This window comes from Tursiops truncatus, chromosome 5 (genome assembly GCF_011762595.2).
Source record: "Tursiops truncatus isolate mTurTru1 chromosome 5, mTurTru1.mat.Y, whole genome shotgun sequence".
In the NCBI taxonomy this organism is placed as follows: domain Eukaryota; kingdom Metazoa; phylum Chordata; class Mammalia; order Artiodactyla; family Delphinidae; genus Tursiops; species Tursiops truncatus.
Window position 1 is genome coordinate 63,724,341 of NC_047038.1, and position 23,613 is coordinate 63,747,953.

Genomic DNA, 23,613 nt, shown 5'->3' on the forward strand with positions numbered 1-23,613 from the left:
TTTACGCTCTGACCAGCAGTGTATAAAATTCCAGTTGCCCTAAATCCTTGTCAGCACTTGGTATTAGCAGTAGTGATAATTTTAGCCATTCTGGTACATTTTGTGTTTGAAAAGCAGAGTATACTGCTGACATAATTAATTACTGAATGACTGGATATAAATATGGCTCACAAGGTTTCAGATGACTTGCAGCCCTTTTATGGATATCAGAATTATAAAACTCTTAATCAAGTTATCTTTCCAAAGTGTTTTTTAAAATGTTTTTAAAAATTCCCCAAGACCTAATATAGTAGTAATGTTATGTTTATATAACAGGAAAAGAAATACTATAACACTGAGGTATTTAAATAACTATTATGGGAAGTTAATCTGGTAGAGGAAGAAAGGGTAAAGCATAAACAGAAGCTACCACACACACAGAGGGTTTTTTTTTTTTAATCCTAAGTCTGATTCAGATATTGGTAAATCTGTGATAAGTGGCTACTAATCTATGGGTACTTTTTCATGTATTTCTATTCATAGGCCTATAAATAGCAGGCAGATTCATCTTACAGAGACTTCCCCTTCTAAAGATCACTTAAAGACTATGGTTGATAAGAGTTGTATAAATAATAAAACTTTTCAGAAAAAAAAGAGAAAAGAATATATTAATGTTAGAGAGAAAATGTTACCCTCAAATTTTCAAGTGCTTCTCTGTATGTCAAAAGCATAATATCATGAACTCATTTTACAGTGAAAATTTTTAAAAATGGAACCCTGCTTAATAAAATAGAGGCATATTTTCCTAACTATGAGTTCTCTAAATTCACAGAAATTTTGAAATTCCAATTTAAACAAATTTGTGATACTAAACACTGAATATGAAAGACACCATTTATTCATCCAAGGTTTACCTGATATAAATACAATCACCCAAAAATATAATACTTACATGAATTAATATTATAAACATCCACAGTTTTTTAACTTTTACAGATGTCACTTTTTTTTTTTTTTTTTTTTTTTTTTGCGGTACGCGGGCCTCTCACTGCTGTGGCCTCTCCATTGCGGAGCACAGGCTCCAGACGCGCAGGCTTAGCGGCCATGGCTCACGGGACCAGCTGCTCTGCGGCACGTGGGATCTTCCCGGACCGGGGCACAAACCCGTGTCCCCTGCATCGGCAGGCGGACTCTCGACCACTGCGCCACCAGGGAAGCCCCAGATGTCACTTTTTAATTGTACTATTACCATATGGTAACCATACTAACAAACAAAATTAGAAAATAGAGAAGATAAGAAAATTACCCATAATCTCACTTCACTAATATAACCATTATTAATATTCAATCTACTTTTTTCTAGGCATTTTCTCTGGGCATATTTGACATAATTATAATTGTAATGTCCATAACATTGTGTATTTATGTTTTTTCATTTAATTTCTTATCAGTTGAAGTCATAGAATTTTATATTAAAAGTAAATTACTTAGCAAAAAGAGTAAGAAAACAAAGAGCATAAGAACAAAGCATTGTTTAATATGGTTTACCTCATAAATAGGAAGTGTAGGAGAGTTCCATGCATTGATTCTTGATTCATTGACATCAACAACTGTTACCCTGATTTCAGGGCACATATGAGCAATGACACTACATGTGGGTCCTCCAACATAGCCTGCGCCGATGCAGCAGATCTTCTTAATTTCAAACATGATTGTACTAGAAGGGAAACAGTAAGACCGTCCAACTATTGAGAACAGAAAATTTAAAGAAATCACACTGCACATTCATCACCCTTTATAAAAACTGTCAAGGTGACAGATACTGGAAAGATTTCCTACATTCACACTCATTAAGAATTATGAAGACAATGATAATAAAAAAAATAATGTTCCAATTGGATGACCTAGCCTGTTCTCAGCTGTACCAGCATGAAATATGGAAAAAATTATAGTAACTGATATTACTAAAGAAGTGTCACAAAGATTATAATGAACTAATATAGAAAGTCAAGAAGCAAAATAAAACCTTACTTAATCTTCTAACACTCTAGGGTAACTTTGATTGCTGAGGGAAAATTCAAGGGTGAACACACCAGTGCAATTCTTGCTTAACTAAATGCTGGTGTACAAAGGTCAGCTTTACAACAAGTTTAGACTAAAATGACAGATATTAAGATGAGCTCCTAAGTCCAGAATTTGCCTCTGAGATTATGTTCCCTGAACAATTTGGTTTCAGCAATTCATTTTTAGGTACTGGACGATGATCTTAAACTCTATTTCAACTTTAATCAGAAACCAGGAGATGGTTAAAAGAAAGTGATTTCTGTAGTTAGCAAAGCTGTTACACAGATTTTGATGGGTTTTTCAAAAACCAGTGAATTGATTCACTCGAATACAAAATGACAAGGGACTGACTTATATGTAAGAATTTCAGTTTATTCAGTAATGAGAACGAGAACGGTCAAACTGATAAGATTCTTAGAATTTTTGTCCTGGAGAGTTTAAGCATTTGTTAGTATATTCCTGCATGGATCAGAGAAGGTACTCTGGAAGGCTGATCTAATTACAATGCCTGGCAAGTATATCCCTATTATGAAAAAAGATACACAAAGCACATAATTAAGATGATCCAATTCCCTTTGGTCTGAATCTGTATTAATCAAACAACACTCTAATCTTGGTTGGTTCTCTAGGTAAGAGTTCCCAACTGGAAGAGAATGAGCTGACAACCCAAACAAGTATCCTGGTCTGTGTTAATAAGCAAGTAATCTGGCTTATAAATTGATCTTTAGTAGTTATGATTAGCAGATATCAACTCATAGAGTCTGATCTCTAATGACTTTTTTTTTTGGCCGCATGGCTTGTGGGATCCTAGGTACACGACCAGGGATCGAGATCAGGAGTCGAAAACCAGCCCCTCCTCCCCTCCCCACCCCCACCGGCAGTGCAATAGCGGAGTCTTAATCACTAGACCACCAGGGAATTCCCTGCGGTACGCAGGACTCTCACTGTTGTGGCCTCTCCCGTTGCGGAGCACAGGCTCTGGACGCGCAGGCTCAGCGGCCATGGCTCAGGGGCCCAGCCGCTCCGCGGCATGTGGGATCTTCTCGGGGCGGGGCACGAACCCGTGTCCCCTGCATCGGCAGGCGGACTCTCAACCACTGCGCCACCAGGGAAGCCCCCCTCTAATGACTTTTTAATAACCTAAAAGAAACGGAATTTTAGTAAACCAGTAAATATGAACAGAATTTGGAATCTAATGATTCCCCAAAAGAAAGAAATATTCTTAGCAATATACATACAAAGAAATATTTTAAATGTATTTTTATTTTGAATAGGTAATAATTCATATGATTCAAACATTAAATCTGGGGAATTCCCTGGCGGTCCAGTGGTTAAGACTTGGCGCTTTCACTGCCATGGGCCCAGGTTCGATACCTGGTCAAGGAACTAAGATCCCACAAGCCAGGCCGTGCGGCCAAAAAAAAAAAAAAAAAAAAAATTCATTAAATCTCTATAACAAGGTAAACACTCAGAAGCCACACACCTACTCCATCCACATCTACTTTGCTACCCTCTACTTTGCTTCTACAAGCAACCTCTTTATCAGTATTTCAAGATTCACCTTAGCAAAAACACTGAGCCTAGAAAAATTTACGTTTAGCAACCATATATCTTTCTTCACCCTTCTTCTGCTTTTCAGTTCTGCCCTTCACACTCTCCAGGCCTCAAGTGCCCTATACATGAGGAGAATGCATGGGGAGATAGACTGCACTGGGATTGCTAAGTGGCTAAGACTGAGCCGGATGTTCTGAAAAGCTCCCACCTGTGGGAGGGACAGCTGGCCTGGAGCAGGCTTACCAAAGATCTGTCTCCAGCATTCACTGCTGCCGTCCCCACCTCTACAGCAGAAAAGTCTTGGCATCTGGTTTCAGAAAAATTGCTTCAACTTGCTTCAGGCTTATTCCCTTCTTCTCATTCATGAAAAATTAATATTCCCAATTTAAGGATTTACTGTGTGGGCACAGCAGAGAATTTGGCCATAGAATAATATGGGTCCTGACACTCAAGTACTTAACAATTTATTCAGCAAATAATTCAACTGAAAAATATTTATTAAAGACCCCACTATGTAACAGCCACTATTGTTCTACGTACTATAGATACAATAGTGAACATGACAGATACAGCTCCTACATTTACATAGTTATATTCTAGTAGGAAAGCACACAAACAAAATAATGGCAGTTGCGGTAAATTCCACATAAAGGAAATAAACATGTAGCTAAAAGAGAAAGACTGTATATGGAGAAAGGACTATTTTAGTGAGGGTAAAGAAGGACTCTCTGAGAAGGTGACTTTTAAACTGACTTAAAAGATAAAATGGAGTTAGTTGCATCCAGGTAACATGGTTAAATTACACAAGGCAGTATAATCAATTAAATGACAAAGTGAGGGTTAAAGTCCAGAGGGGGGAAAAATCAAAATAAGAAAGTATCTATATCAAGGTAAATGTAAAATCTAAGCTTGACCTAAAGAATGAGTAGGATTTAAAAGGAAAGATAAGTGGGCAGGGCATTCCAGATGACAGGAAGGAAATAAATAAGGACTTATATACAGAAATGAGTCCAGGGCTTCCCTGGTGGTGCAGTGGTTAAGAATCCGCCTGCCAATGCAGGGGACACGGGTTCAAGCCCTGGTCCGGAAAGATCCCACATGCCACAGAGCAACTAAGCCCGTGCGCCACAACTACTGAGCCTGCACTCTAGAGCCCGTGAGCCACAACTACTGAGCCCACACGCCGCAACTAGTGAAGCCTGCGCACCACAACAAAGAGTAGCCCCGCTCGCCGCAACTAGAGAAAAGCCCACATAGAGCAACGAAGACCCAACACAGCCAAAAATAAAATAAATTAATTAAAAAAAAAGAGAAAGAAATGAGTCCAAAGAAGTGAGATCTGCCTAGTTGCACAAAAACGTGGGTGTTAAGAAGTAGTGAGAGGTAAAAACTGTCTCAGGGTGGAAATGAATTGGAAGTGGGTCTTGAATGCCCCTTTCAGGAAAGCATGACCATAAAAATCCATGAGGCTATAATTTAATAACTTAAGGTAACACAGCTGAAAGTAACCATATCAAGTCATTAATATATTAGCTAAAATCTAATAAACTCCACTGAAGAAAAAAAAGGGGGAGGGGGCAAAGGGAATGATCAGCTTGGAGCCTAGAAAAGGGGCATTAAGAATAAGAATGATGACTCTTAGAGGAAAACACAGGCAGAACACTCTATGACATAAATCACAGCAAGATCCTTTTTGAACCACCTCCTAGAGAAATGGAAATAAAAACAAAAATAAACAAATGGGACCTAATGAAACTGCAAAGCTTTTGCACAGCACAGGAAACCATAAACAAGACCAAAAGACAACCCTCAGAATGGGAGAAAACATTTGTAAATGAAGCAACTGACAAAGGGTTAATCTCCAAAATTTATAAGCAGCTCATGCAGCTCAATAACAAAAAAACAAACAACCCAAACCAAAAATGGGCAGAAGACCTAAATAGACATTTCTCCAAAGAAGATATACAGACTGCCAACAAACACATGAAAGAATGTTCAACATCTTTAATCATTAGAGAAATGCAAATCAAAACTACAATGAGATATCATCTCACACCAGTCAGAATGGCCATCATCAAAAAATCTAGAAACAATAAATGCTGAGAGGGTGTGGAAAAAAGGGAACACTCTTGCACCGCTGGTGCGAATGTGAATTGGTACAGCCACTATGAAGAACAGTATGGAGGTTCCTTAAAAAACTACAAATAGAACTACCATATGACCCAGCAATCCCACTACTGGGCATATACCCTGAGAAAACCATAATTCAAAAAGAGTCATGTACCAAAATGTTCATTGCAGCTCTATTTACAAGAGCCCAGAGATGGAAACAACCTAAGTGTCCATCATCGGATGAATGGATAAAGAAGATGTGGCACATATATACAATGGAATATTACTCAGCCATAAAAAGAAACGAAATTGAGCTATTTGCAATGAGGTGGATGGACCTAGAGTCTGTCATACAGAGAGAAGCAAGTCAGAAAGAGAAAGACAAATACCGTATGCTAACACATATATATGGAATTTAAGGGGAAAAAATGTCATGAAGAACCTAGGGGTAAGACAGAAATAAAGACACAGACCTACTAGAGAATGGACTTGAGGATATGGGGAGGGGGAAGGGTAAGCTGTGACAAAGCAAGAGAGTGGCATGGACATATATACACTACCAAACGTAAAATAGATAGCTAGTGGGAAGCAGCCGCATAGCACAGGGAGATCAGCTCGGTGCTTTGTGACCACCTAGAGGGGTGGGATAGGGAGGGTGGGAGGGAGGGAGACGCAAGAGGGAAGAGATATGGGAACATATGTATATGTATAACTGATTCACTTTGTTATAAAGCAGAAACTAACACACCACTGTAAAGCAATTATACTCCAATAAAGATGTAAAAAAAAAAAAAGAATAAGAATGATGGAAAAAATCTTTAAAAAAAAAAAAAAGAATAAGAATGATGGGCTTCCCTGGTGGCGCAGTGGTTAAGAATCCGCCAGCCAACGCAGGAGACACGGGTTTGAGCCCTGGTCCGGGAAGATCCCACATGCCGCGGAGCAACTAAGCCCCTGCGCCACAACTACTGAGCCTGCGCTCTAGAGCTCGTGAGCCACAACTACTGAGCCCCCGTGCCACATCTACTGAAGCCCACGCGCCTAGAGTCCGTGCTCTGCAACAAGAGACGACACCTTAATGAGAAGCCCACGCACCGCAATGAAAGAGTAGCCCCTGCTCGCCGCAACTAGAGAAAGCCCATGCATAGCAACAAAGACCCAACGCAGCCAAAAATAAATTAATTGATTAAAAAAAAAGAATATGAATAAGAATGACACAGTGTTTATTTCAGCGCTTCTAAAGAGTGACACAGAATCTGGAAGTCAGAAGTGTTCTGGTTTCAGAGAGGTGGGGCAAGAAAAAAGCTTTCCCAATGCTTGGATGGCATATTCCCCCCAAATTCTTTGTTCTGATTCCACTATGCCTTATGAGTTCAGATTGCCAGGAATCATAATACTAGAAAGGGATGGCCTGGATTTGAGACATAAGTATTCCAGACACTGGAATAAAGTTTCCCTACTGTAATAGCAAGTTTCCATTCTAGAGTATCCATCAGTCTCTTATGAGCTTAGTCATCATAAGTTACCTAGAGCCTCATTAACCCTTAGGCTTGTGGGAGGGAAAAAAAAAAACAACCTTCCAGATCTGCAAGGCTGAAGATCAAGTCCTGAACTGTCATGAACCTGGACTACCACTAACAGTAACCCCTTACTGGATAGGTGGCCTCTCTAATCAAAACCAGTATATCTGGAATACCTAAAAAGTAAAATCTCAAAGGATTTTTGGACCAGAGGATCTTGTGGTGTTACCACTTAATCCACAGCCAAGAGGTTATAAGGGCAGTCTATGCCCTCAGTCTCAACCAGAACATGGCTGAACCAGAACATGGGCTGAGCCCATGATGAACTCTTGGGCTCAAGAGTTTTATAAGGTACTCCCAGGCTAACACTTCTCTGCTGCTGTTCACCTCAGCACCTAGAACAGTAGGCTCTCAATAAATATTAATTGAATGAGTAACTCAATAAGGGCCTATCTTTTTGAGATGAAGACTGGTATTTGAATATCTTTATCTCAGATGCTCGATCAGAGTATTTTTGCAGACTGTCCACAATCCTATCAATCTTTCTTCTTTAGGTAGAACTTCAGCATGTCTTCTCAGAGCTACTACTTATCTACCTTGGTTGCCACACCATATTCAGCTTGCCTTTCAGACGGCAGCTGGGGTAAACTATTGATGGCAGGTGGGTCTGTATTATAGAACTGCATGTGTTTTAGCGTATCCCTGCGTTGCTCTTTCACATGAAGTATGAAGTATGGCTCGCAGATGACAATGGGAAAATTACTGAAGAAGCTAGATGTACAATCTGTGCAAGTCCAAATAAATTACCACTTGGAAGTTTCAACAAAATCTTCAATAAGCTTTAATACGGAGCTTGATACAGTGTTAGTGATATACTTTGCCTGACACAGATATCTTCTGATTCCATTTTCTATTTCTACTTTTATTTACCTTCTGACCCTCTACTGTGCTGTCAGGGAAATGAGAATGTCTGCTTACTGAATGAGTCAGTTTGAAATGAGTTTTTACCTCTGTATTTTGGGAAAGTCACAGCAAACCAGGCCATTCCAAAACTACTTTTCATCTAAAATTTTACAAATTCAGATCAATATTTCAGCCTAAAAGATGTGGCTAACAAATAGCGAAGCTCCTATTACAATCTAAACTGAATATAATCCCCCCACCTCCACCCCTCTTCAGTATACCCAGTATCTAAGGCAATGGACATTACAGATGGATACATCAACTTCACACATCATCTTAGATATTTCCAAAAGTTAAATACTAACAGATGCCTGCCCCGGGAAAAATATTTAATCAGTGAGAAAGACTGTTAACCTCATATCTAAAGGGTATCATGTAAAGCTGTGGAAATAGCAAGAGAGAAGATGGAGTATGCTTATTGGTTACAGATTTTATGTTGGAGAAAGGAGTAGTACAGCAATAGGAGAAGAAATGAGATCCTTTCAATCAGGGTTGTCTATCCCTTACCTTAAACTAGATGCTGGGCACTAACAAGCACATATCAGAGCAGACAGTAACCTCTTTCATTTCTAGAACCACCCCCCGCTCCCCGCATCCCCCAAGAAACAGACTAGACTACTGTTGTCCATTTCATAGGGGATTTGAAGAAACTCAAAGACTCACTGTGTCTTTGAGGGCAGGCAGTCAATGAACAGCTACTCCTCTGTATATCCCTGAAAAGTTCCCTACCAGTGAATCCCTCTTTTCTATATACCAGAATTCTCGACCTTACTCAATTATTTTCCTATATGTAAAGAGGAATAATTTTTCAAGGTCTCACACAAACGCAATCTCCTGAAGCACCCAAGAAAGGCCTTCCCTAATATGAAATAAAGCCATTATACAGTGTGGCGGCCAACAATGGATTCCAGGACAGTCCATACAGATGTCACGACAGAATCAATGTCTTAGGATTTCGCCTTCAGAAGGGCTCTCTGGTTCGTTTTCTCTTTAGTTTCTTAAGAAGAGAGACGAGCGACGTGAGGAAATCAGCAGCCCTCCATGTGAGCAGATTCTAAACACAAACAAAAGACTATGATTCTGAGACCAAAATGGGGTCCCTGACCAGAGGACCACTTCCTTTGGTGGACGTTCGGCTTTCAGAGGCGCCAGGGAAATCTCATTTAAGTCGGAAAGTGGGGAAAAGCAGAAAGAGAAGCGGATGGAAAGACTCGCGAGTCCTGAGCCCAAGCTCTCCCTCTTCCAGGGCAGCAGACCCAAAAGACTATTCCCGCCCAGAGCCCAAAAGAGGAGACGGGGGGTCGTGACACTGGGAGCCTGGGACCAAGCGCAGGGAGCGACTAAGAGCAGCGCGCACACCCCGCCCGTCTCCTTCCACATCCCGCCGGGACCCGGGAGCATCCCCACGGGGTGGCGGAGCCAGCCCGGGAAAGGCGCTTACCCACTTCCAGGCACAGAGAGCGGTAACCGCTCCAACCCCGACCGCTCGGACAGCTCCTCGTTCTGGGCCGCGCAGCCGCAGCTTCAGCACTCGCGCCCTGCTCCGTCTGATCTCCCCTCACCGCACACCCCTCTCGGGCTGCCAAGCGCCGCACCCCGAGTCCCGGGCCCGAGCCTGTATTTAAAGGTTTCCACCCGAGAAGGCGGAGGCTTCATTCCCCCGCAGCCAAGTCCTCCCGGACTTGGCCCTCCGCTGCATCCCTGCTCCCCCTCCCGCCACTGTAGGCCGGGGCCCGCCCCTATTTCCTGCGGGGCCCAGGGGCGGTGGATACGGGGGCGTGACTAGTCGTCGCTGGGAGGGGCAGACCCCACCCCCCGGCCGAGCCTGGGCAAATCCGCTCGGGCCAGCTCAGCGGCCCCGCCCCTGCCGCGAGCGGCGCTGGGCTGAGCTGTCTGCGCCGCAGGTCGGCCGAGGACCGAGGGATAGCCTCCCAGTTACGCCTAGGTCAGGGTCTAGTTTCCTGGTAGTCTAGAGCTCGCTCTTGCCGTCTGGCCCCCTCTTCCCTCCCTGTGTCCCATCCTGCCTCACGGCTATGAGGTGGTGCCGCGTGCGCGCCAGGTCAGCCATACTCTGAGGCTGCGGCCCAGGGGGACCGGAAAGTCCAGGCCCCCTTTCCGGTCTCCCCAGCAGCCTAGAGGGCCTGCCTCGTCTTTCGGCCCCCTAGACTGTGTGGACCAGACGTGGCCAGCGGCTTACACCACTCCCACGCCTTCCGGTCCCATGGGTCCGCCGCACCCTCCGGGCCTGCGGCCCAGGGTTTAGTCATTACCTCCGACCCGCCGCTTCTGGGAAGGAGGCGCCTCACGTCAAAAGGATGCTGAGTCCCGTCACGACTGGACCAGTTAGTGATCCCCGTCCTGATCCCTGGGTAGAGAAGTGGGACGGCCCTCCAGGCACATTTTCCAAATACTCCTGCCAAATTCGGGATCTGAGATGTCTGTGCATGATATATAGCAGAGAGCATGCAAGATGTAAGTGCCGCCTAAGAGGAAGTGAAATTAACGTATGGAGTCTCCCACTTTTAGTGAGAGCAGTTCTGTTCCTGTTTCCCCACTCCAAGGTCATCTTAAACGTCAAATTTAAAGAAAGAAAGCACAGTCATGACTTAGTGTTACTAAAACACTTTACTGCCAGGGAAGTCCCCGTCCTGTATGTTTTAACCACAAAATTGTACTTACTGGATTGTAAGGAATCCCCTTTATGACATCCAGACTTCCAAAGTTTGATGTTTACATACTAATTAGTTAGTGAAAGCTGCATTCAGTCTAGGGTAATGCCTTTTGTATGTATTATAAAAGCATGTCTTTCTTTGTCACTGAATTGATGAGTGACTATATAACAGATACATTTCTTTAAAAACAACACAGATTTTTCCACAATGCTGAGTCTGCTATGCGGTACTTAAGTTCTTTAATTCTGCTCAGTTTTTCAAAGTGAATAGAAACAATGCAATTTAAATCCTTTCATTATCAAGACATAGCCTGAGTTTAGCTTATGAGCAGTGTAGGGCGTAGGACCATATATTTAAGAGGTCAGACCTCTGGCATCACAAGGATTATAAATAACTTTTTTCTGATTCCTAAATTTTCTAAAAATAAGCAGTTTTTTTTAAGCAGAGTTTTTAAGGGAATAATAAGTCATACTTGATATGAAAGTTGCTTTATTCTTAAAACTACACGTGTTGTTGTGCATCCCTACATTTTCCCTACCTCCAGACATCTCCCTCCTCCCTATCAACAGACATCTCAATTTAGCATGATGGCTTAAAATGGTTTCTATAATCTAGTCCTGAATAACACCCATTTTAAAGCATAAACAGTTAAGCAATAAAAATAAACACTTGTTGAAATGTTAATTGAACAGATGTAATCAATTTGTTTGAGAAAAGATATGCAGGGTTAAGTTCCTTGTGAGGAAAAATCACATTGATAACTCCAGTTTTTAAAAAACCTAAACATGGGAGATAATCATGGTTGGTGTTTACAGAACATTTTGGGGGGTGGGGGAGAACCAATTTTATAAATTGAGATTCTGAGTCGAGAAAACTATCAGAAGAAATGGCAGGGATCAAAAACTTATTTTATTAGAATTCCATCTTCTGGGTGGAAAACTAGTATTGCAGAGCCATTTAATGAAAACAGTTTTGCTGGGGATTCAGATATGCACTGACATACAGTGACAAAGTTTAGACTGAGATTTTGTCACTATCTCCAGGAAGTTATATATTTCACAAATTTTGCTATTTTAACACTTAAGTATCACACAGACATTGACATCATAATCATACCAGAAAAACTATACTATTTTTATGTGTATGGTTATTAATGATCTTTTTTTTTTTAAATATTTATTTTGGCTGCGCTGCGTCTTAGTTGCGGCATGTGGGATCTTCGTTGCGGCATGTTTAGTTGTGGCATGTGGGTTCTTTGGTTGCGGCATGAGTGTGGGATCTAGTTCCCCGACCAGAGATCGAACCTGGGCCCCCTGCACTGGGAGTGCAGAGTCTCACCCACTGGACCACCAGGTAAGTCCCTGATCTTTAGTATCTGGATGCATTCCAGGTCATAGAGCAAACACAAACTTTCAGTTTTGGGTGTTTTCAGTACAGTTACATGTCTAGCTCCTTTTGAGTAACATATGTCCGCTCAAATAATTAACATAGGATATTATACCCTCAAAGCAAATGTCTATTGAACCTGTATTCTAGGAAGAAATAAAAAGTAGCAAAAGAAATGTAATTGCAACCTAATTTCCTAGAGATTCTTAGAATCCTTACTTTTGAATACTGGCCCCATACTGTTATTACATAAATATTCTTCTTGTAACTCAAAGTTCATCTTAGGAATTTTTAGTTAGGGGTAAAAAGTCTTACAAAGAAACTGGTTAATAAAGGATGTTAACATTTTACTAAGCAAGAGATGCTCACTTCTCTTCCCACAAAAGCCAAACAGATAACAGTGAGTGTTACTAATGTTTTCTATTTATTCATTAATAAAAAGTGCATAGTACAAGCCCTTTATCCCAATCCAAGTACTCAGTAAAAGATTACAATAAACCCTGGATGGCACAGACATGATTTGTTTGGCATGATTTAAACATTTAAAAACAGCAATTAACATTTGGTACATCACATGACCACCTTTGCTTTTAACAAAGTAATCATCAGACATGGTAACAAATACATATGACTTTTCATTTAGAAATATTATAATGTTAAGACTAAACCTACTATTGCAACAACAAAAATTTAACCCATTAACTTAAACTCTCTCCATTTCTCCTTCAAGTTGTTATTCTGTGTCTTAAGCTGAGCTCGTCAAATTTTAGCACATATTCATTTAGAGTGACAGACTTTGATTCAGGGTGACAGACTTCTGAGGTTCCTTTGAAGATGTAAGATAAAGATAATTCTATAAACACTGTAATATCGCATACCACAAAGACACTAAAAGTAACCATGGAAGAGCTGTATTTAATAGTTACTTCTGAAACTTTCTGCAAGTAGTTTAAAATATGACTTGCTGACCATGGGATAGTGCTTGGATAAATACATGATAAAATCTTTTACTATACACAGTTCCAATGTTAACTTTTTCCACGTGGAAAGCAAAAAATCATTATTTTGCATAAAAGAACATTAAATAACTCTAAAACAAAATAAACTCTTAATGGCATTTGTGGAATGTTTAAGAGCCAAAAGTGATTAAAATGTGAAGCTTTATCTTTCTTTTTTCCAGATTATTTAAAAATGACAGTAGCCACAGTTCAGGTGAATGTTTACAAGCCAAGTAATGAGTAAGAGTGTGCTCAATAAAAAGGCCACATGTAGAAGCTTTAGGAATTAAAGAGAATAATATGAATTACTAGTTAGGTTAATAGAAATACTTTATGTGCTATTGCACACCGTCTTTGTCAGGAGTGCAGAGAAATTTTACAAGCAAAAAAACCAAGACTTAATACTTCACTAAAAACTTTTGTTACTAATTAAATAGATGGTCCATATAGGAAAACGTTAATATTCTAATGTAATGTCAATTAAGTATATGTGACAGAAATGAAGAACTAGGAACAAGAACCCAGATTTCTAGGTCTCTAGCTAACGCTACATATTCTGTTTCCATGTCATAGCCACTTCTTCAACCAAAGTCAATTCTTAATTATTTGTGAGCCACAGATTCAGTGAACACATCAGTATCATATCCATAGACTAGCCTTCTAGCAGCTTAGACAGCAGATCGTTAGGACATATGTGCTAGCCTTCAAAGTTCAGGAGCAAGGACAGAAAAAGGAATGCTTATAGGGATTTAGCTCCATTTAAGCCATTCCTGCCTCTCTGCTTTAAATGCTTTAAGAGCTGTAGAGCTGGGAAGGCTTCCAATAGGCCATATTGAGAGAAAAACCCTTAAATCTATGGTGTTCATTTATCCAGGATTTGACTTACCTGTGTTACAATACCTCTCAATTAACACAAGTAATTAAGAGTAGGTTATATTATTTCAAGAAGTTGAGGACAAAGCCAAGATGCACAGGAGGAATGCAAGCAGTCAATAATGGATTATATAATGAAATGAAGCCCTTACAGTGTTTATAGCCTAGAATATAATCATAATAAAGGGGAAAAAATACCCTATGAGCATCACATAATTGTATCAGAGACTCTATTAAACAGTACAATGATACAGAGAAGTTTATTCAATTCATACAAGTAATTTCTCAGATCTATACAGCTAAAAGCTAAACTGATCTAGTGGGGGAAAATCCTTACATTGATAGCAAAATATCTTCCAGCCCCCATAAATCATCTGCAATCACTTGCTAGGAAAAAATTCCATAACCACACAGGTCATGCAGAATTTTTTTATGCCATTTGTATTCATTTTCTATCAAACTGAAAAAAAAACAATGCAACCTTTTACATTTTTTCACATTTCAAATTTTTACTTATATTAATGCTCCTCCCCACCCCAATCCATCCTATTACCAAACAAGAATGAGACAGAGGTTGAGAAAAAAAAAGATCCTTGATGTTTCTCATTTTCCTCCTTTTCCCTTGGAGTAAATCAAGAATTCATTAAATATTGTTTAAAGTCAGAAAGATAACAAGACTCAAAATTTTTTCTTCAAAGAAAATAATAGAGTAAATAAGTAAACAGGATTCAAATATCAGTAACCAAACAGGCCCCCAATACAGCTTTAAGATAGTTTCATTTAACAGGGAAGTTTTACAACAGAAAAGCAGCTTCCTGAGAGGCACCCACTTCAAAAATAAATTATAGCTTAAATTATTACTGTATAGATTACACCTGGCAAATGCAGAAAGAATTTTTTCCTCCTTTCATGAACTGTGTAAGGCTAGTGTACAGTGGCTTACAAATTTCATATAATGGACTGTAAATCATCCACCATATTTAAATCATGTTTAAGTTTTCTTATATTAGACATTTTTATGGGAATAAAAACTTAGTAAACAATTACTTCATTTCTTCTTTCCTCCTTTTCTTTGCCACATAAGCCAGTTGTAGTGGATGATACAGATTTCAGCTGTAACTTGTAAAATATTCCAAAGGCTGTCACAGTCCCAAGAACTAGAGAAAACTGCCATCCACAAATAAACTACCAAGGTTAAGTGTAAATACAATGTGGTTCTAATTTTCTTTCATACAATCTCAGATAACCCCAAGTAACTTTATAAATACCTTATTAAAAAACAATCTTTAAACCCATCAAAACTATTTTAAAATATTTAAATGTAGAGATCTCAAATTTCCTTCAATCAGGCCAGAAATTATCACAAAAAGTATGATCACAGTTACAAACAGAATGAATGGAATGTTTAAGTTTAGGATAACCAAAAAAGCCCCATGTAACTTTTTAATGTATCATTTACTCAAATATAGGAAAGGTGATAACACAGGAAGCAAAAATAAGCTTGCCAGTGAAATTTCTAGAAGCTCATGAAAACAATACCATCCCATATTGCAGATGCAAAAGAAAAAACAGTTCTAATGGGGTTAAGAGTACTCTGGTCATCTTCGTTCATTTGGTCGTGCAAGGTGTTAACTATTTTTACTTCCCATATCCACAAAGTTAGTCCACAGGAGGGGCTGGTGGATCCTGTCCCTGGCATTAAAGAGAGAGGAATTATGAAATTGACTTCTTAAATCTCCCAGTGCAACCAGTCTAACACATACAGTAAGAATTGAGCAGCAATGCCCCTCACCTTCCCATCCCAACTCACATACTTATTTGGACCTCTTGTACGTTTTTGCACAAGGGAGCACTAGATTAACACTGTGATTCACCGATGTTTGTCTCTTTCTTCCTTGTAGCATGGAAGAAAGGAAAATTTTGTAACGGTGATATTGACTTAGGTAAAAGTGCTCTCCCTGACAGCTCCAGAGGTGATATTTAAACCAATCAAGGTACTCTCATCCCTCTTGCTAAGGTGACTAAGTACAGTACAATCAAAGTGAAGCTAAAGACATAATTCTCACTACAGAATGTCAGTCAATGAGGAAGTATGTGGCACCAGTTGCAACTGGCAGCCGCCCTATAGGGACCAGAAAGGGAGCCCACCTTGGAATAAAGCTAATGGTCTGAGGAAAGAACCCGGATCTTTGATGACACTGTTAAACTTTCTAAACATTAATCCTACCTCTGGATTTTTTAATGTGTAAACCAATAAAGCCAATTACTTAAACCAGGCTGAACAGATTTTTTTTTTTCCTGCGGTACGCGGGCCTCTCACTGTTGTGACCTCTCCCGTTGGGGAGCACAGGCTCCGGACGCGCAGGCTCAGTGGCCATGGCTCACGGGCCCAGCCGCTCCGTGGCATGTGGAATCTTCCTGGACCGGGGCACGAACCCATGTTCCCTGCATCAGCAGGCAGGCTCCCAACCACTGCGCCACCAGGGAAGCCCCTGAACAGATTTTTGTTACTTGTAATAGAAAGCTTCTGAACTGTAAAGGAAAGAGCAGACCTTCTAGGAATCTTCAGGAAGATTCCATTTATTTACTCTGACATGCTATATGAGGCCCTAGTTGAGGATAATGAATTTTTCTACTTGGAATTAGTCAATATGTTTTCTTGCTTATTCCTAGAACTGTGGGACTATTATTTTTAGAACTGCTGGTCTACAATGAACTAAGGTTCAGGGGACTGTCACTTTTGAATGGCTTCTAACTGAGTTGGGTTTCTTTAGTTCCAAACATTGAGGATGTTGCTTTTTGATATGAAAGTAATAAAACTGTGCACAGAAAGTAAGAAAAAAGGCTTAGGAGAAAGCACTTTATCAAGACAATATACAAGCTGTTTTATGGATACCCTCCCCTCCTAAAATAAATTTAAGGCATTTTATATAGTGTTAATGATGCCTTCTTTCTTAAGTCAGCATGCTACATATATAAATGTTTTAATCCTAAAAAACCCCAAAGCACTGACCAGTTAACACTGCACATTTGCTTTCTCCTGTATAAGCAATTGGTCTAACCAAACTTCTTTTTAATAGTAACAACGAAGGATTGGGGAAAAGAAGCAATTATTTTAGGTTGGAGAAGGGAAATAGTGGGATAATTTGGTGTTCAACAAGTAAATCTGTCATGGAAATATTTTTAGACGTAATATCCAAATCAAATGGGAAAGAAAAAAATATAAACACTGGTTCTGAAAATGATTAAAGGAATCCTTTAATGGAGGCTCTATCAAAAATTCCCTGTTGGGTCACTTTATCATACTTTCAGTTAGGTTCTAAAAATGGCTGTAATCATGACTATCAAGATTATCAACATGAATGATTCCTACCTCTCCTTTTGCCAGCTCAGTTGACCTATTGTGATGCAGAACTGGAAGAATGAAGTTGAGAGAAATAGGATGGGAAAACAGGTTTAGCCAGATAGGCTCAGTGTCTCTGTTGTATTTGATAGTGAGGACAGAAGCGGAGAAAATGAAGAATGTGTGTGTAGAAACATTTGAACTGTAGCTAGTAAGAGAATTTGGGGAGAGGGAGCTGGAAGCATACAAGGCAAGGGATCAACTGTGAGGTGGATAGAACTGGGTAGTGGAAGACTGAGATTTGAGAAATACTGCTGTGGATTATTATGAACTGGATCACTTTTATGTTTCTCACATGAGTAAAGACTGGAATTCACCTTAAAATGATTTGGGGGCTACTGGTCTGTACTTCTCTCTAAATGTAACTCCACGAAGATTAAGCCATTTGGGGTTTCAAGATTTACTAGGACTACACAGGAAGAACTTACTCCGTGAGCTAAATCTTCCTTTTGCTAATTCAGATATTTCCGTCAAAACAAACTCCTCCCCTTTCCCAGACCACACCCATCCCCCCACCCCAAAACATTTCTAATCCACAACACTTACATTATGAGGACCGGTTGGTTTTCCAGTTAGGTTGGATCCTCTTAGATTAGGAGGTCTCAGTAGAAACAAGATCACTGCAATAACCATCCAGGCCATCAAGATCATAGTAATACTGATGCCATTATCACTAGGGGGTCCTGGTACTAAAGACAAACAGAAAATGTATTTGCAACAAAGACTGTAGAAAAATTATAATACTGTTAGATAAATGTAAAAACAAATCCTAATGTTTAAATAGCAACTTGAAAAATTATATAAAAAATGCATTAGTAATTTTAAGAATTATTAAATATTACAGCTTCAATTTCCCTTTCCTCCTGTGAGGAAATCTAAATGGTAAATGGTGTAAAATACTCATAAGCCAGAGCCTATTAAATAAAGATTTTTAATAGTATAGTAGTTCTTAATATTTTGGGGCAATAGAATCCTTTGAGAATTTGATAAAAAAAGGGGGTCCTGGTACTCTTTCCACTATAAGAATCCATGTATACACATTCAACAATTTTGCATATAATTGCAGAAGATTCATGGACCCACAAAGCCACCAATCCATAGATATACTGAGATCTACAGAACTCAGGTTAAGACCACATGATACACGGTTAAAACACTCTAGGGGTGAGGAAATTATGCATTTTAATTACAGAAGTAGCATGAAAAAATAACAGAGCTTAAGGAAAAGGGGACATCCACGTTGTATAATTTATGAATTAATATCCCTTTATGACATTCTCAAACAAATAGATATTAATTTGGCATTCTTTTTTGCAAAAAGAATTTGGATTCAGATCTAGATATTATAGTCTATGCCTTTATCAAGAGAAAAAAGTCAGGTTTCTGGGTAGGTATCAGTCTTTCCAGCTCCTTAAAGCAGCCATATCTTAAATATTTATTTAAGTACCTAGCACAGTGCCTAGTTCATGGTATGAACTTAATAAATTTCTAATAAATGAAATGTATATTAGAGAACTCAAAGTATCAAAAATGAAAATTCTAGAAGATTAGATTTAAATAGCCTGTCAAGACTATGTATAAATGTTTGGTTTTGGTCTCACTGCCTCAGGAAAAAGTAAAAGAAATCCAGACAAGATTCTGAAACTAAGCAGATGCATTATGCATTACATTGAGGTCCACGGGCCCAGGGCCGAGGTGGCACTGCTGAGGCCAAAGGGGACAAAGTCAAGCAAAGAGCTGAGCTATCCCAAGAGCAGACTGGAGAGGAACCTAGTCTCTGTTCCAACCCAATCACTTCTCCAGGAACAAGTACCACAGTACTCAGGGGTCATCAATTTGCAATGCTTATCACACAATAAATCAGCATTTCCCCCCTCTATATCCATATTCATTCCTTTCCTTGTTCCCTCCTATTATATGTGCCTCCCTTCATAACTAAAAACCAATTTCTCCACTTAAGTTTTAGATCCCATCACTCTTGCAGAAATTTATCCATTATCCTCTCTTTTGTGAATTCAACACCCTCTTCTCCATTGCAGCCATCCCATAATCACTTAAACATGAAAAAGTTTCTCCCATATTTAAAAAATATATATATCCCTCCCTCAACCTCTTTCTCTGTCCAGCTATCAAAGCTAACCTCTTGAGAGTGGTCTATATTTACAACTACACTTCACTACCTCCCATTCACTCCTTAGGTTGGCATCTACCTACATCAACATTCAAACAACTCTTTGAAAGGTCACCTATGACACCTGCAGGCTGCTAAGCCTAATGGGTAATTTCAGTCCTCATTTTCCACGACCATGCTCTCCTTAAAAGACTTTCTTCCTTTGTATTCTGTGCCATTACCACTGCCAGATTTTCTTTCTAACACTTAGCCACTCCTTTACATGCTCATTTTCCTCTTCCTGGCTTTTAAATTTTGGAATTCCTCATGGTCAGTTTTAGGTTCCCTTCTCTTCTTTCTCTGCATACTATCATCCTCACCTGTGGCTTCACTTACCTTCTGTATGCAGACCACACCTAAATTTATATTCAGCCCCAACTTCCCTGAACTTCAAACCCAGTATCCAATTATCTATCTACATCAGTAGTTCTCTATTTTTTTTTAAATATTCATATCAACAGTTCCTAAACTGTGGTGTACTGTAGAGCCAATGCTTCTTAAAAATGTACCTGAACCCCACCTCGTACTTAACATACTCAATATCCCAAACTAAAATCACGAGCATCTCCCCTGCCCCACCCTCCATGCCCTACCAAATTGGATTTCTATCCATCCAACTGCCTCGGCCAGAAACCTATGAAAACACCTTTTATTCCCTCAATGACCCTCTATTTAACCCATCGTGAAGTTTCTGTCGAGTGATATTTAGGAAGTAAATATTTACTTCCTAAATATCACTCAAGTCTGTCCACTTTTAGCTCCGTGCCCACACTTGCTCAAGCTACCATCACTTCTTGTCCGGTCTCTTAACTGATCTCCCCATACCTACTCTTGCCTCCTCTAATTCTGTCCTTTAAGCTGCTCCAAGAATGGTATTTTTTTAAAAATCAAATACTATTATTTTTATTACTAAATAATAGCTAAAAGTTGAGTTGTTACTTTGAACCAGGCATTCTCTCTTAATCCCTTTTAACAATTTTTTTTTTTTTTGCCACACCTGGAGGTTTGTGGGATATTAGTTCCCCAACCAGGGATTGAACCCCAGACACCACAGTGAAAGCACCGAGTCCTAACCACTGGACTGCCAGGGAGTTCCTCAACAATCTTATTTTATGGTCGGTACTATCATATCTTCATTTTATAAATGAGGAAACTGAGGAAAAGTGGGGGTTAAATCCCAATGTCATAGAGTTGGCATGTGGCAAAGCTGGGATTTAAATACAGTGGTCTCATTCCATAGACTGTGCTCTTAACCTCTTTGCTGTCATAATTTCTGACAGTATCACATTAGAAGACAGATCCCTGAAAATTACTACTCCTGTGGGTAGTAAAATTGGAAAATACAGGGACTTCCCTGGTGGCACAGTGGTTAAGAATCCGCCTGCCAATGCAGGGGACAAGAGTTCGAGCCCTAGTCCGGGAAGATCCCACATGTTGTGGAGCAACTAAGCCCGTGTACCACAACTGCTGAGCTTATGCTCTAGAGCCTGTGAGCCACAACTACTGAGCCCGAGTGCCACAACTATGAAGCCCACATGCTCTAGGGCTCGCATGCCACAACTACTGAGCCCATGCACCTAGAGCCCGTGCTCCACAACAAGAGAAGCAGTTAGAAGCCCACGCACCACAACTAGAGAAAGCCCACGAGCAGCAACGAAGTCCCAACGCAGCCAAAAAATAAAATTAAATTAAAAAAATAAAAATTGGAAAATACAGATTTTAAAAGAATTTTGATAGATAAACTCATAACTAGCTGTTAGGTAAAACTAGATTATTTAAAAGTAGTCAGAGAAAGATAACTGTGCCTTCTATACATGATCACTTCTTATAGTGCCCTCTCAGAAGTAAAATGCTTGATTAATTGTACAGACCAGAAGTGTAAGCCCAACGCCAATTCTTACGTTATTCAATTTGGAAAATGGGTCCCTTACTTTTTGATACTCTTCACAGGTAAAAGATTGTGAAGCTTCAGAGAGTTACCACAAATTTACTAATGCCTATTTCTAGACAAAGCAACCCTGACAAAATGCCCGCTCCATTTTAAGACTCTCATAGTGATAATACAACTCCTAGTTCCCCATAACTGTCTCCTAGCTTGGTTCCTATTGCAGCCTTTCCTTCCTGCATACTACTGCCAAAAAAGTCTGCTTAAAAAACACTGCTCTTAACACATCTCTGCTGGCTAATCCAGTGACTCACTTTCCACTGCTACTGCTTCAACTCTGAACTCTTCAGCCTGGCCTTTCCTCATCAGATGTGGCCCTACTCATCAATATTACCTCTTACCATTTCTCAGAAAAAGCATCCCCTGGTCTAGTCAACCCCATTCTTTCTTCCTTCTTTAGCCAGTGGTTCCCTGGCCTGTCTGCCCATCAGAATAGCCTGTGATGATACCAATGTCACAGTTTCCAAGGCCCTGCCTCACATCATCTAATTCAGGAGCAGCTCAGGGGTGGGGTCAGGAATCAACAATATTTTTAAAGCTTTCCAAACGAATCTGATGCAATAGTTCAATGCTAGTGTGGCTAACAGCACTTGCCAACTTTGCAAACTCAGTCCTTCTGGGGACTGATTATTCTTCCCCATCTGGCATGATATTACAACTAATCTCATTTAATTACACCCCTCTCTCATCTGTAAAAAAGTCTCCGTTTTCTCTGCCCACTCTTTCCTTTCTTCTCTAGACTAGTGTAGCACTTCTAGTTTGAAGGAATGGTTTCCTACTTCTCCTAATTAGGTCATTAACTTTTTAAGATCTGAGACCATCTCATAGCTGTTTGACTCCACCACCTCTTAGATATATAATCTTTGTGCCTCGATTTCCTTATCTGTGAAATGGAAATATTACAATCACCTCATAGGGTAGTTAGAAAGATAGAAGAGAGAAATGGTCAGTACATGGAAAGCAGCACAGTGCCTGGTACACAGTAGGTATTCAAAAAACATCAACCATTATCAATCTGTGCTCTAGTTAAAATCAGTATTAGGATCAACTAGAACACAGAAAAGACTGAGTGCAGAAAATTCCTTGTGTGAATAGCTAGGCTGGATAAGATGGTGAAGTGAGAATGAAAAAGGGTCAGACACAAATGGTAACAGGATGAAAGAAGCACAACACTTGGCGACTGCCTGGACTGGTTATGGTAGGAGGAAGAAAAAGTAAGGGTGCCTCTAAAATTTCTGCAGGGCGGTAGTATGCAGAAGAATTCTCCACTTAAAAGGCCAAATGGATGCAGGTTTGATCTGACTTCCCAGGTTTGACCTGACACCCCAGGTTTGATAAGAGCATTTCTCTTATTCTCTAATAACTTAAGGCCCATCTCAGAATAAAGGACAATAGCGGAACCAATTATAGTCGAACCTCTTGATCACAGTCAATGTTTTTCTGTTTACAGCAGTAGCACAAACTTAAGATTGGCTCTAGAATGTACTTTCACACGGACAAACAGTGCAAGGTTATTAACAAAAAACTGGAAACAGACCTAAACGTCTGCCAAGAGTGTCTGATTAAGAAATTATGGTATATTTCTCTCCCATGTTTTCTCATCCTGCGTCTCCTCAGGGTGCACTATGGGGGGCTGGTGGTGGCTGCAGTGTCTGATGGCAGGCATCCTATTTCTATGCTGAGTTCCCTCAGGGCTCACACTCAGGCAGCTGTAATGTGAGGGCTTGAGGGCTTGATGGCTACAACATCCTTTGTTTACTGAATTGGCAGGCATCATTTTTTTTCATTGATAAGGTGCGTATTCAAGGAATGATTTAAATGAACTCAGACTCTTGCATCTTCCCGTACAAAGAAAAGCGCTGACTTCATTAACTTGAGATGTCTGTTTTTCTTTTTGTTTTTCTTTTTTTTGCTGCACCACATGGCATGCAGGATCTTGGTCTCCCAACCATGGATTGAACCCACACCCCCTGC

General features: G+C 40.0%; 2 protein-coding genes across 5 annotated transcripts in view; both read right to left on the bottom strand.

Moving 5' to 3' along the window:
- UGDH (UDP-glucose 6-dehydrogenase) overlaps positions 1 to 18,202 on the bottom strand; it is a 61,315-nt gene extending 43,113 nt beyond the window's left edge. For 2 of the 4 annotated variants that reach the window (XR_012331962.1, XR_012331963.1), the window contains exon 1: positions 1,528 to 1,696. Coding sequence is in view for 2 of the 4 variants with exons in the window: in XM_019928315.3 (XP_019783874.1) it covers positions 1,528 to 1,689 (162 nt within the window). In the remaining 2 variants the exon portion in view is untranslated. Of the gene's footprint in view, positions 1 to 1,527; positions 1,697 to 9,633; positions 10,157 to 18,070 lie in introns of those variants that run through there. The other 2 variants (XM_019928315.3, XM_004315070.4) reach the window with 2 other exon arrangements.
- SMIM14 (small integral membrane protein 14) overlaps positions 12,652 to 23,613 on the bottom strand; it is a 45,382-nt gene continuing 34,420 nt past the window's right edge. Inside the window, exons 3-4 of the mRNA XM_019928316.3 lie at positions 18,071 to 18,213; positions 12,652 to 15,813 (exon numbers count right to left, since the gene is read on the bottom strand). Of these exons, the coding sequence (XP_019783875.1) occupies positions 15,781 to 15,813; positions 18,071 to 18,213 (176 nt within the window). The 3' untranslated portion in view covers positions 12,652 to 15,780. The remainder of the gene's footprint in view (positions 15,814 to 18,070; positions 18,214 to 23,613) is intronic.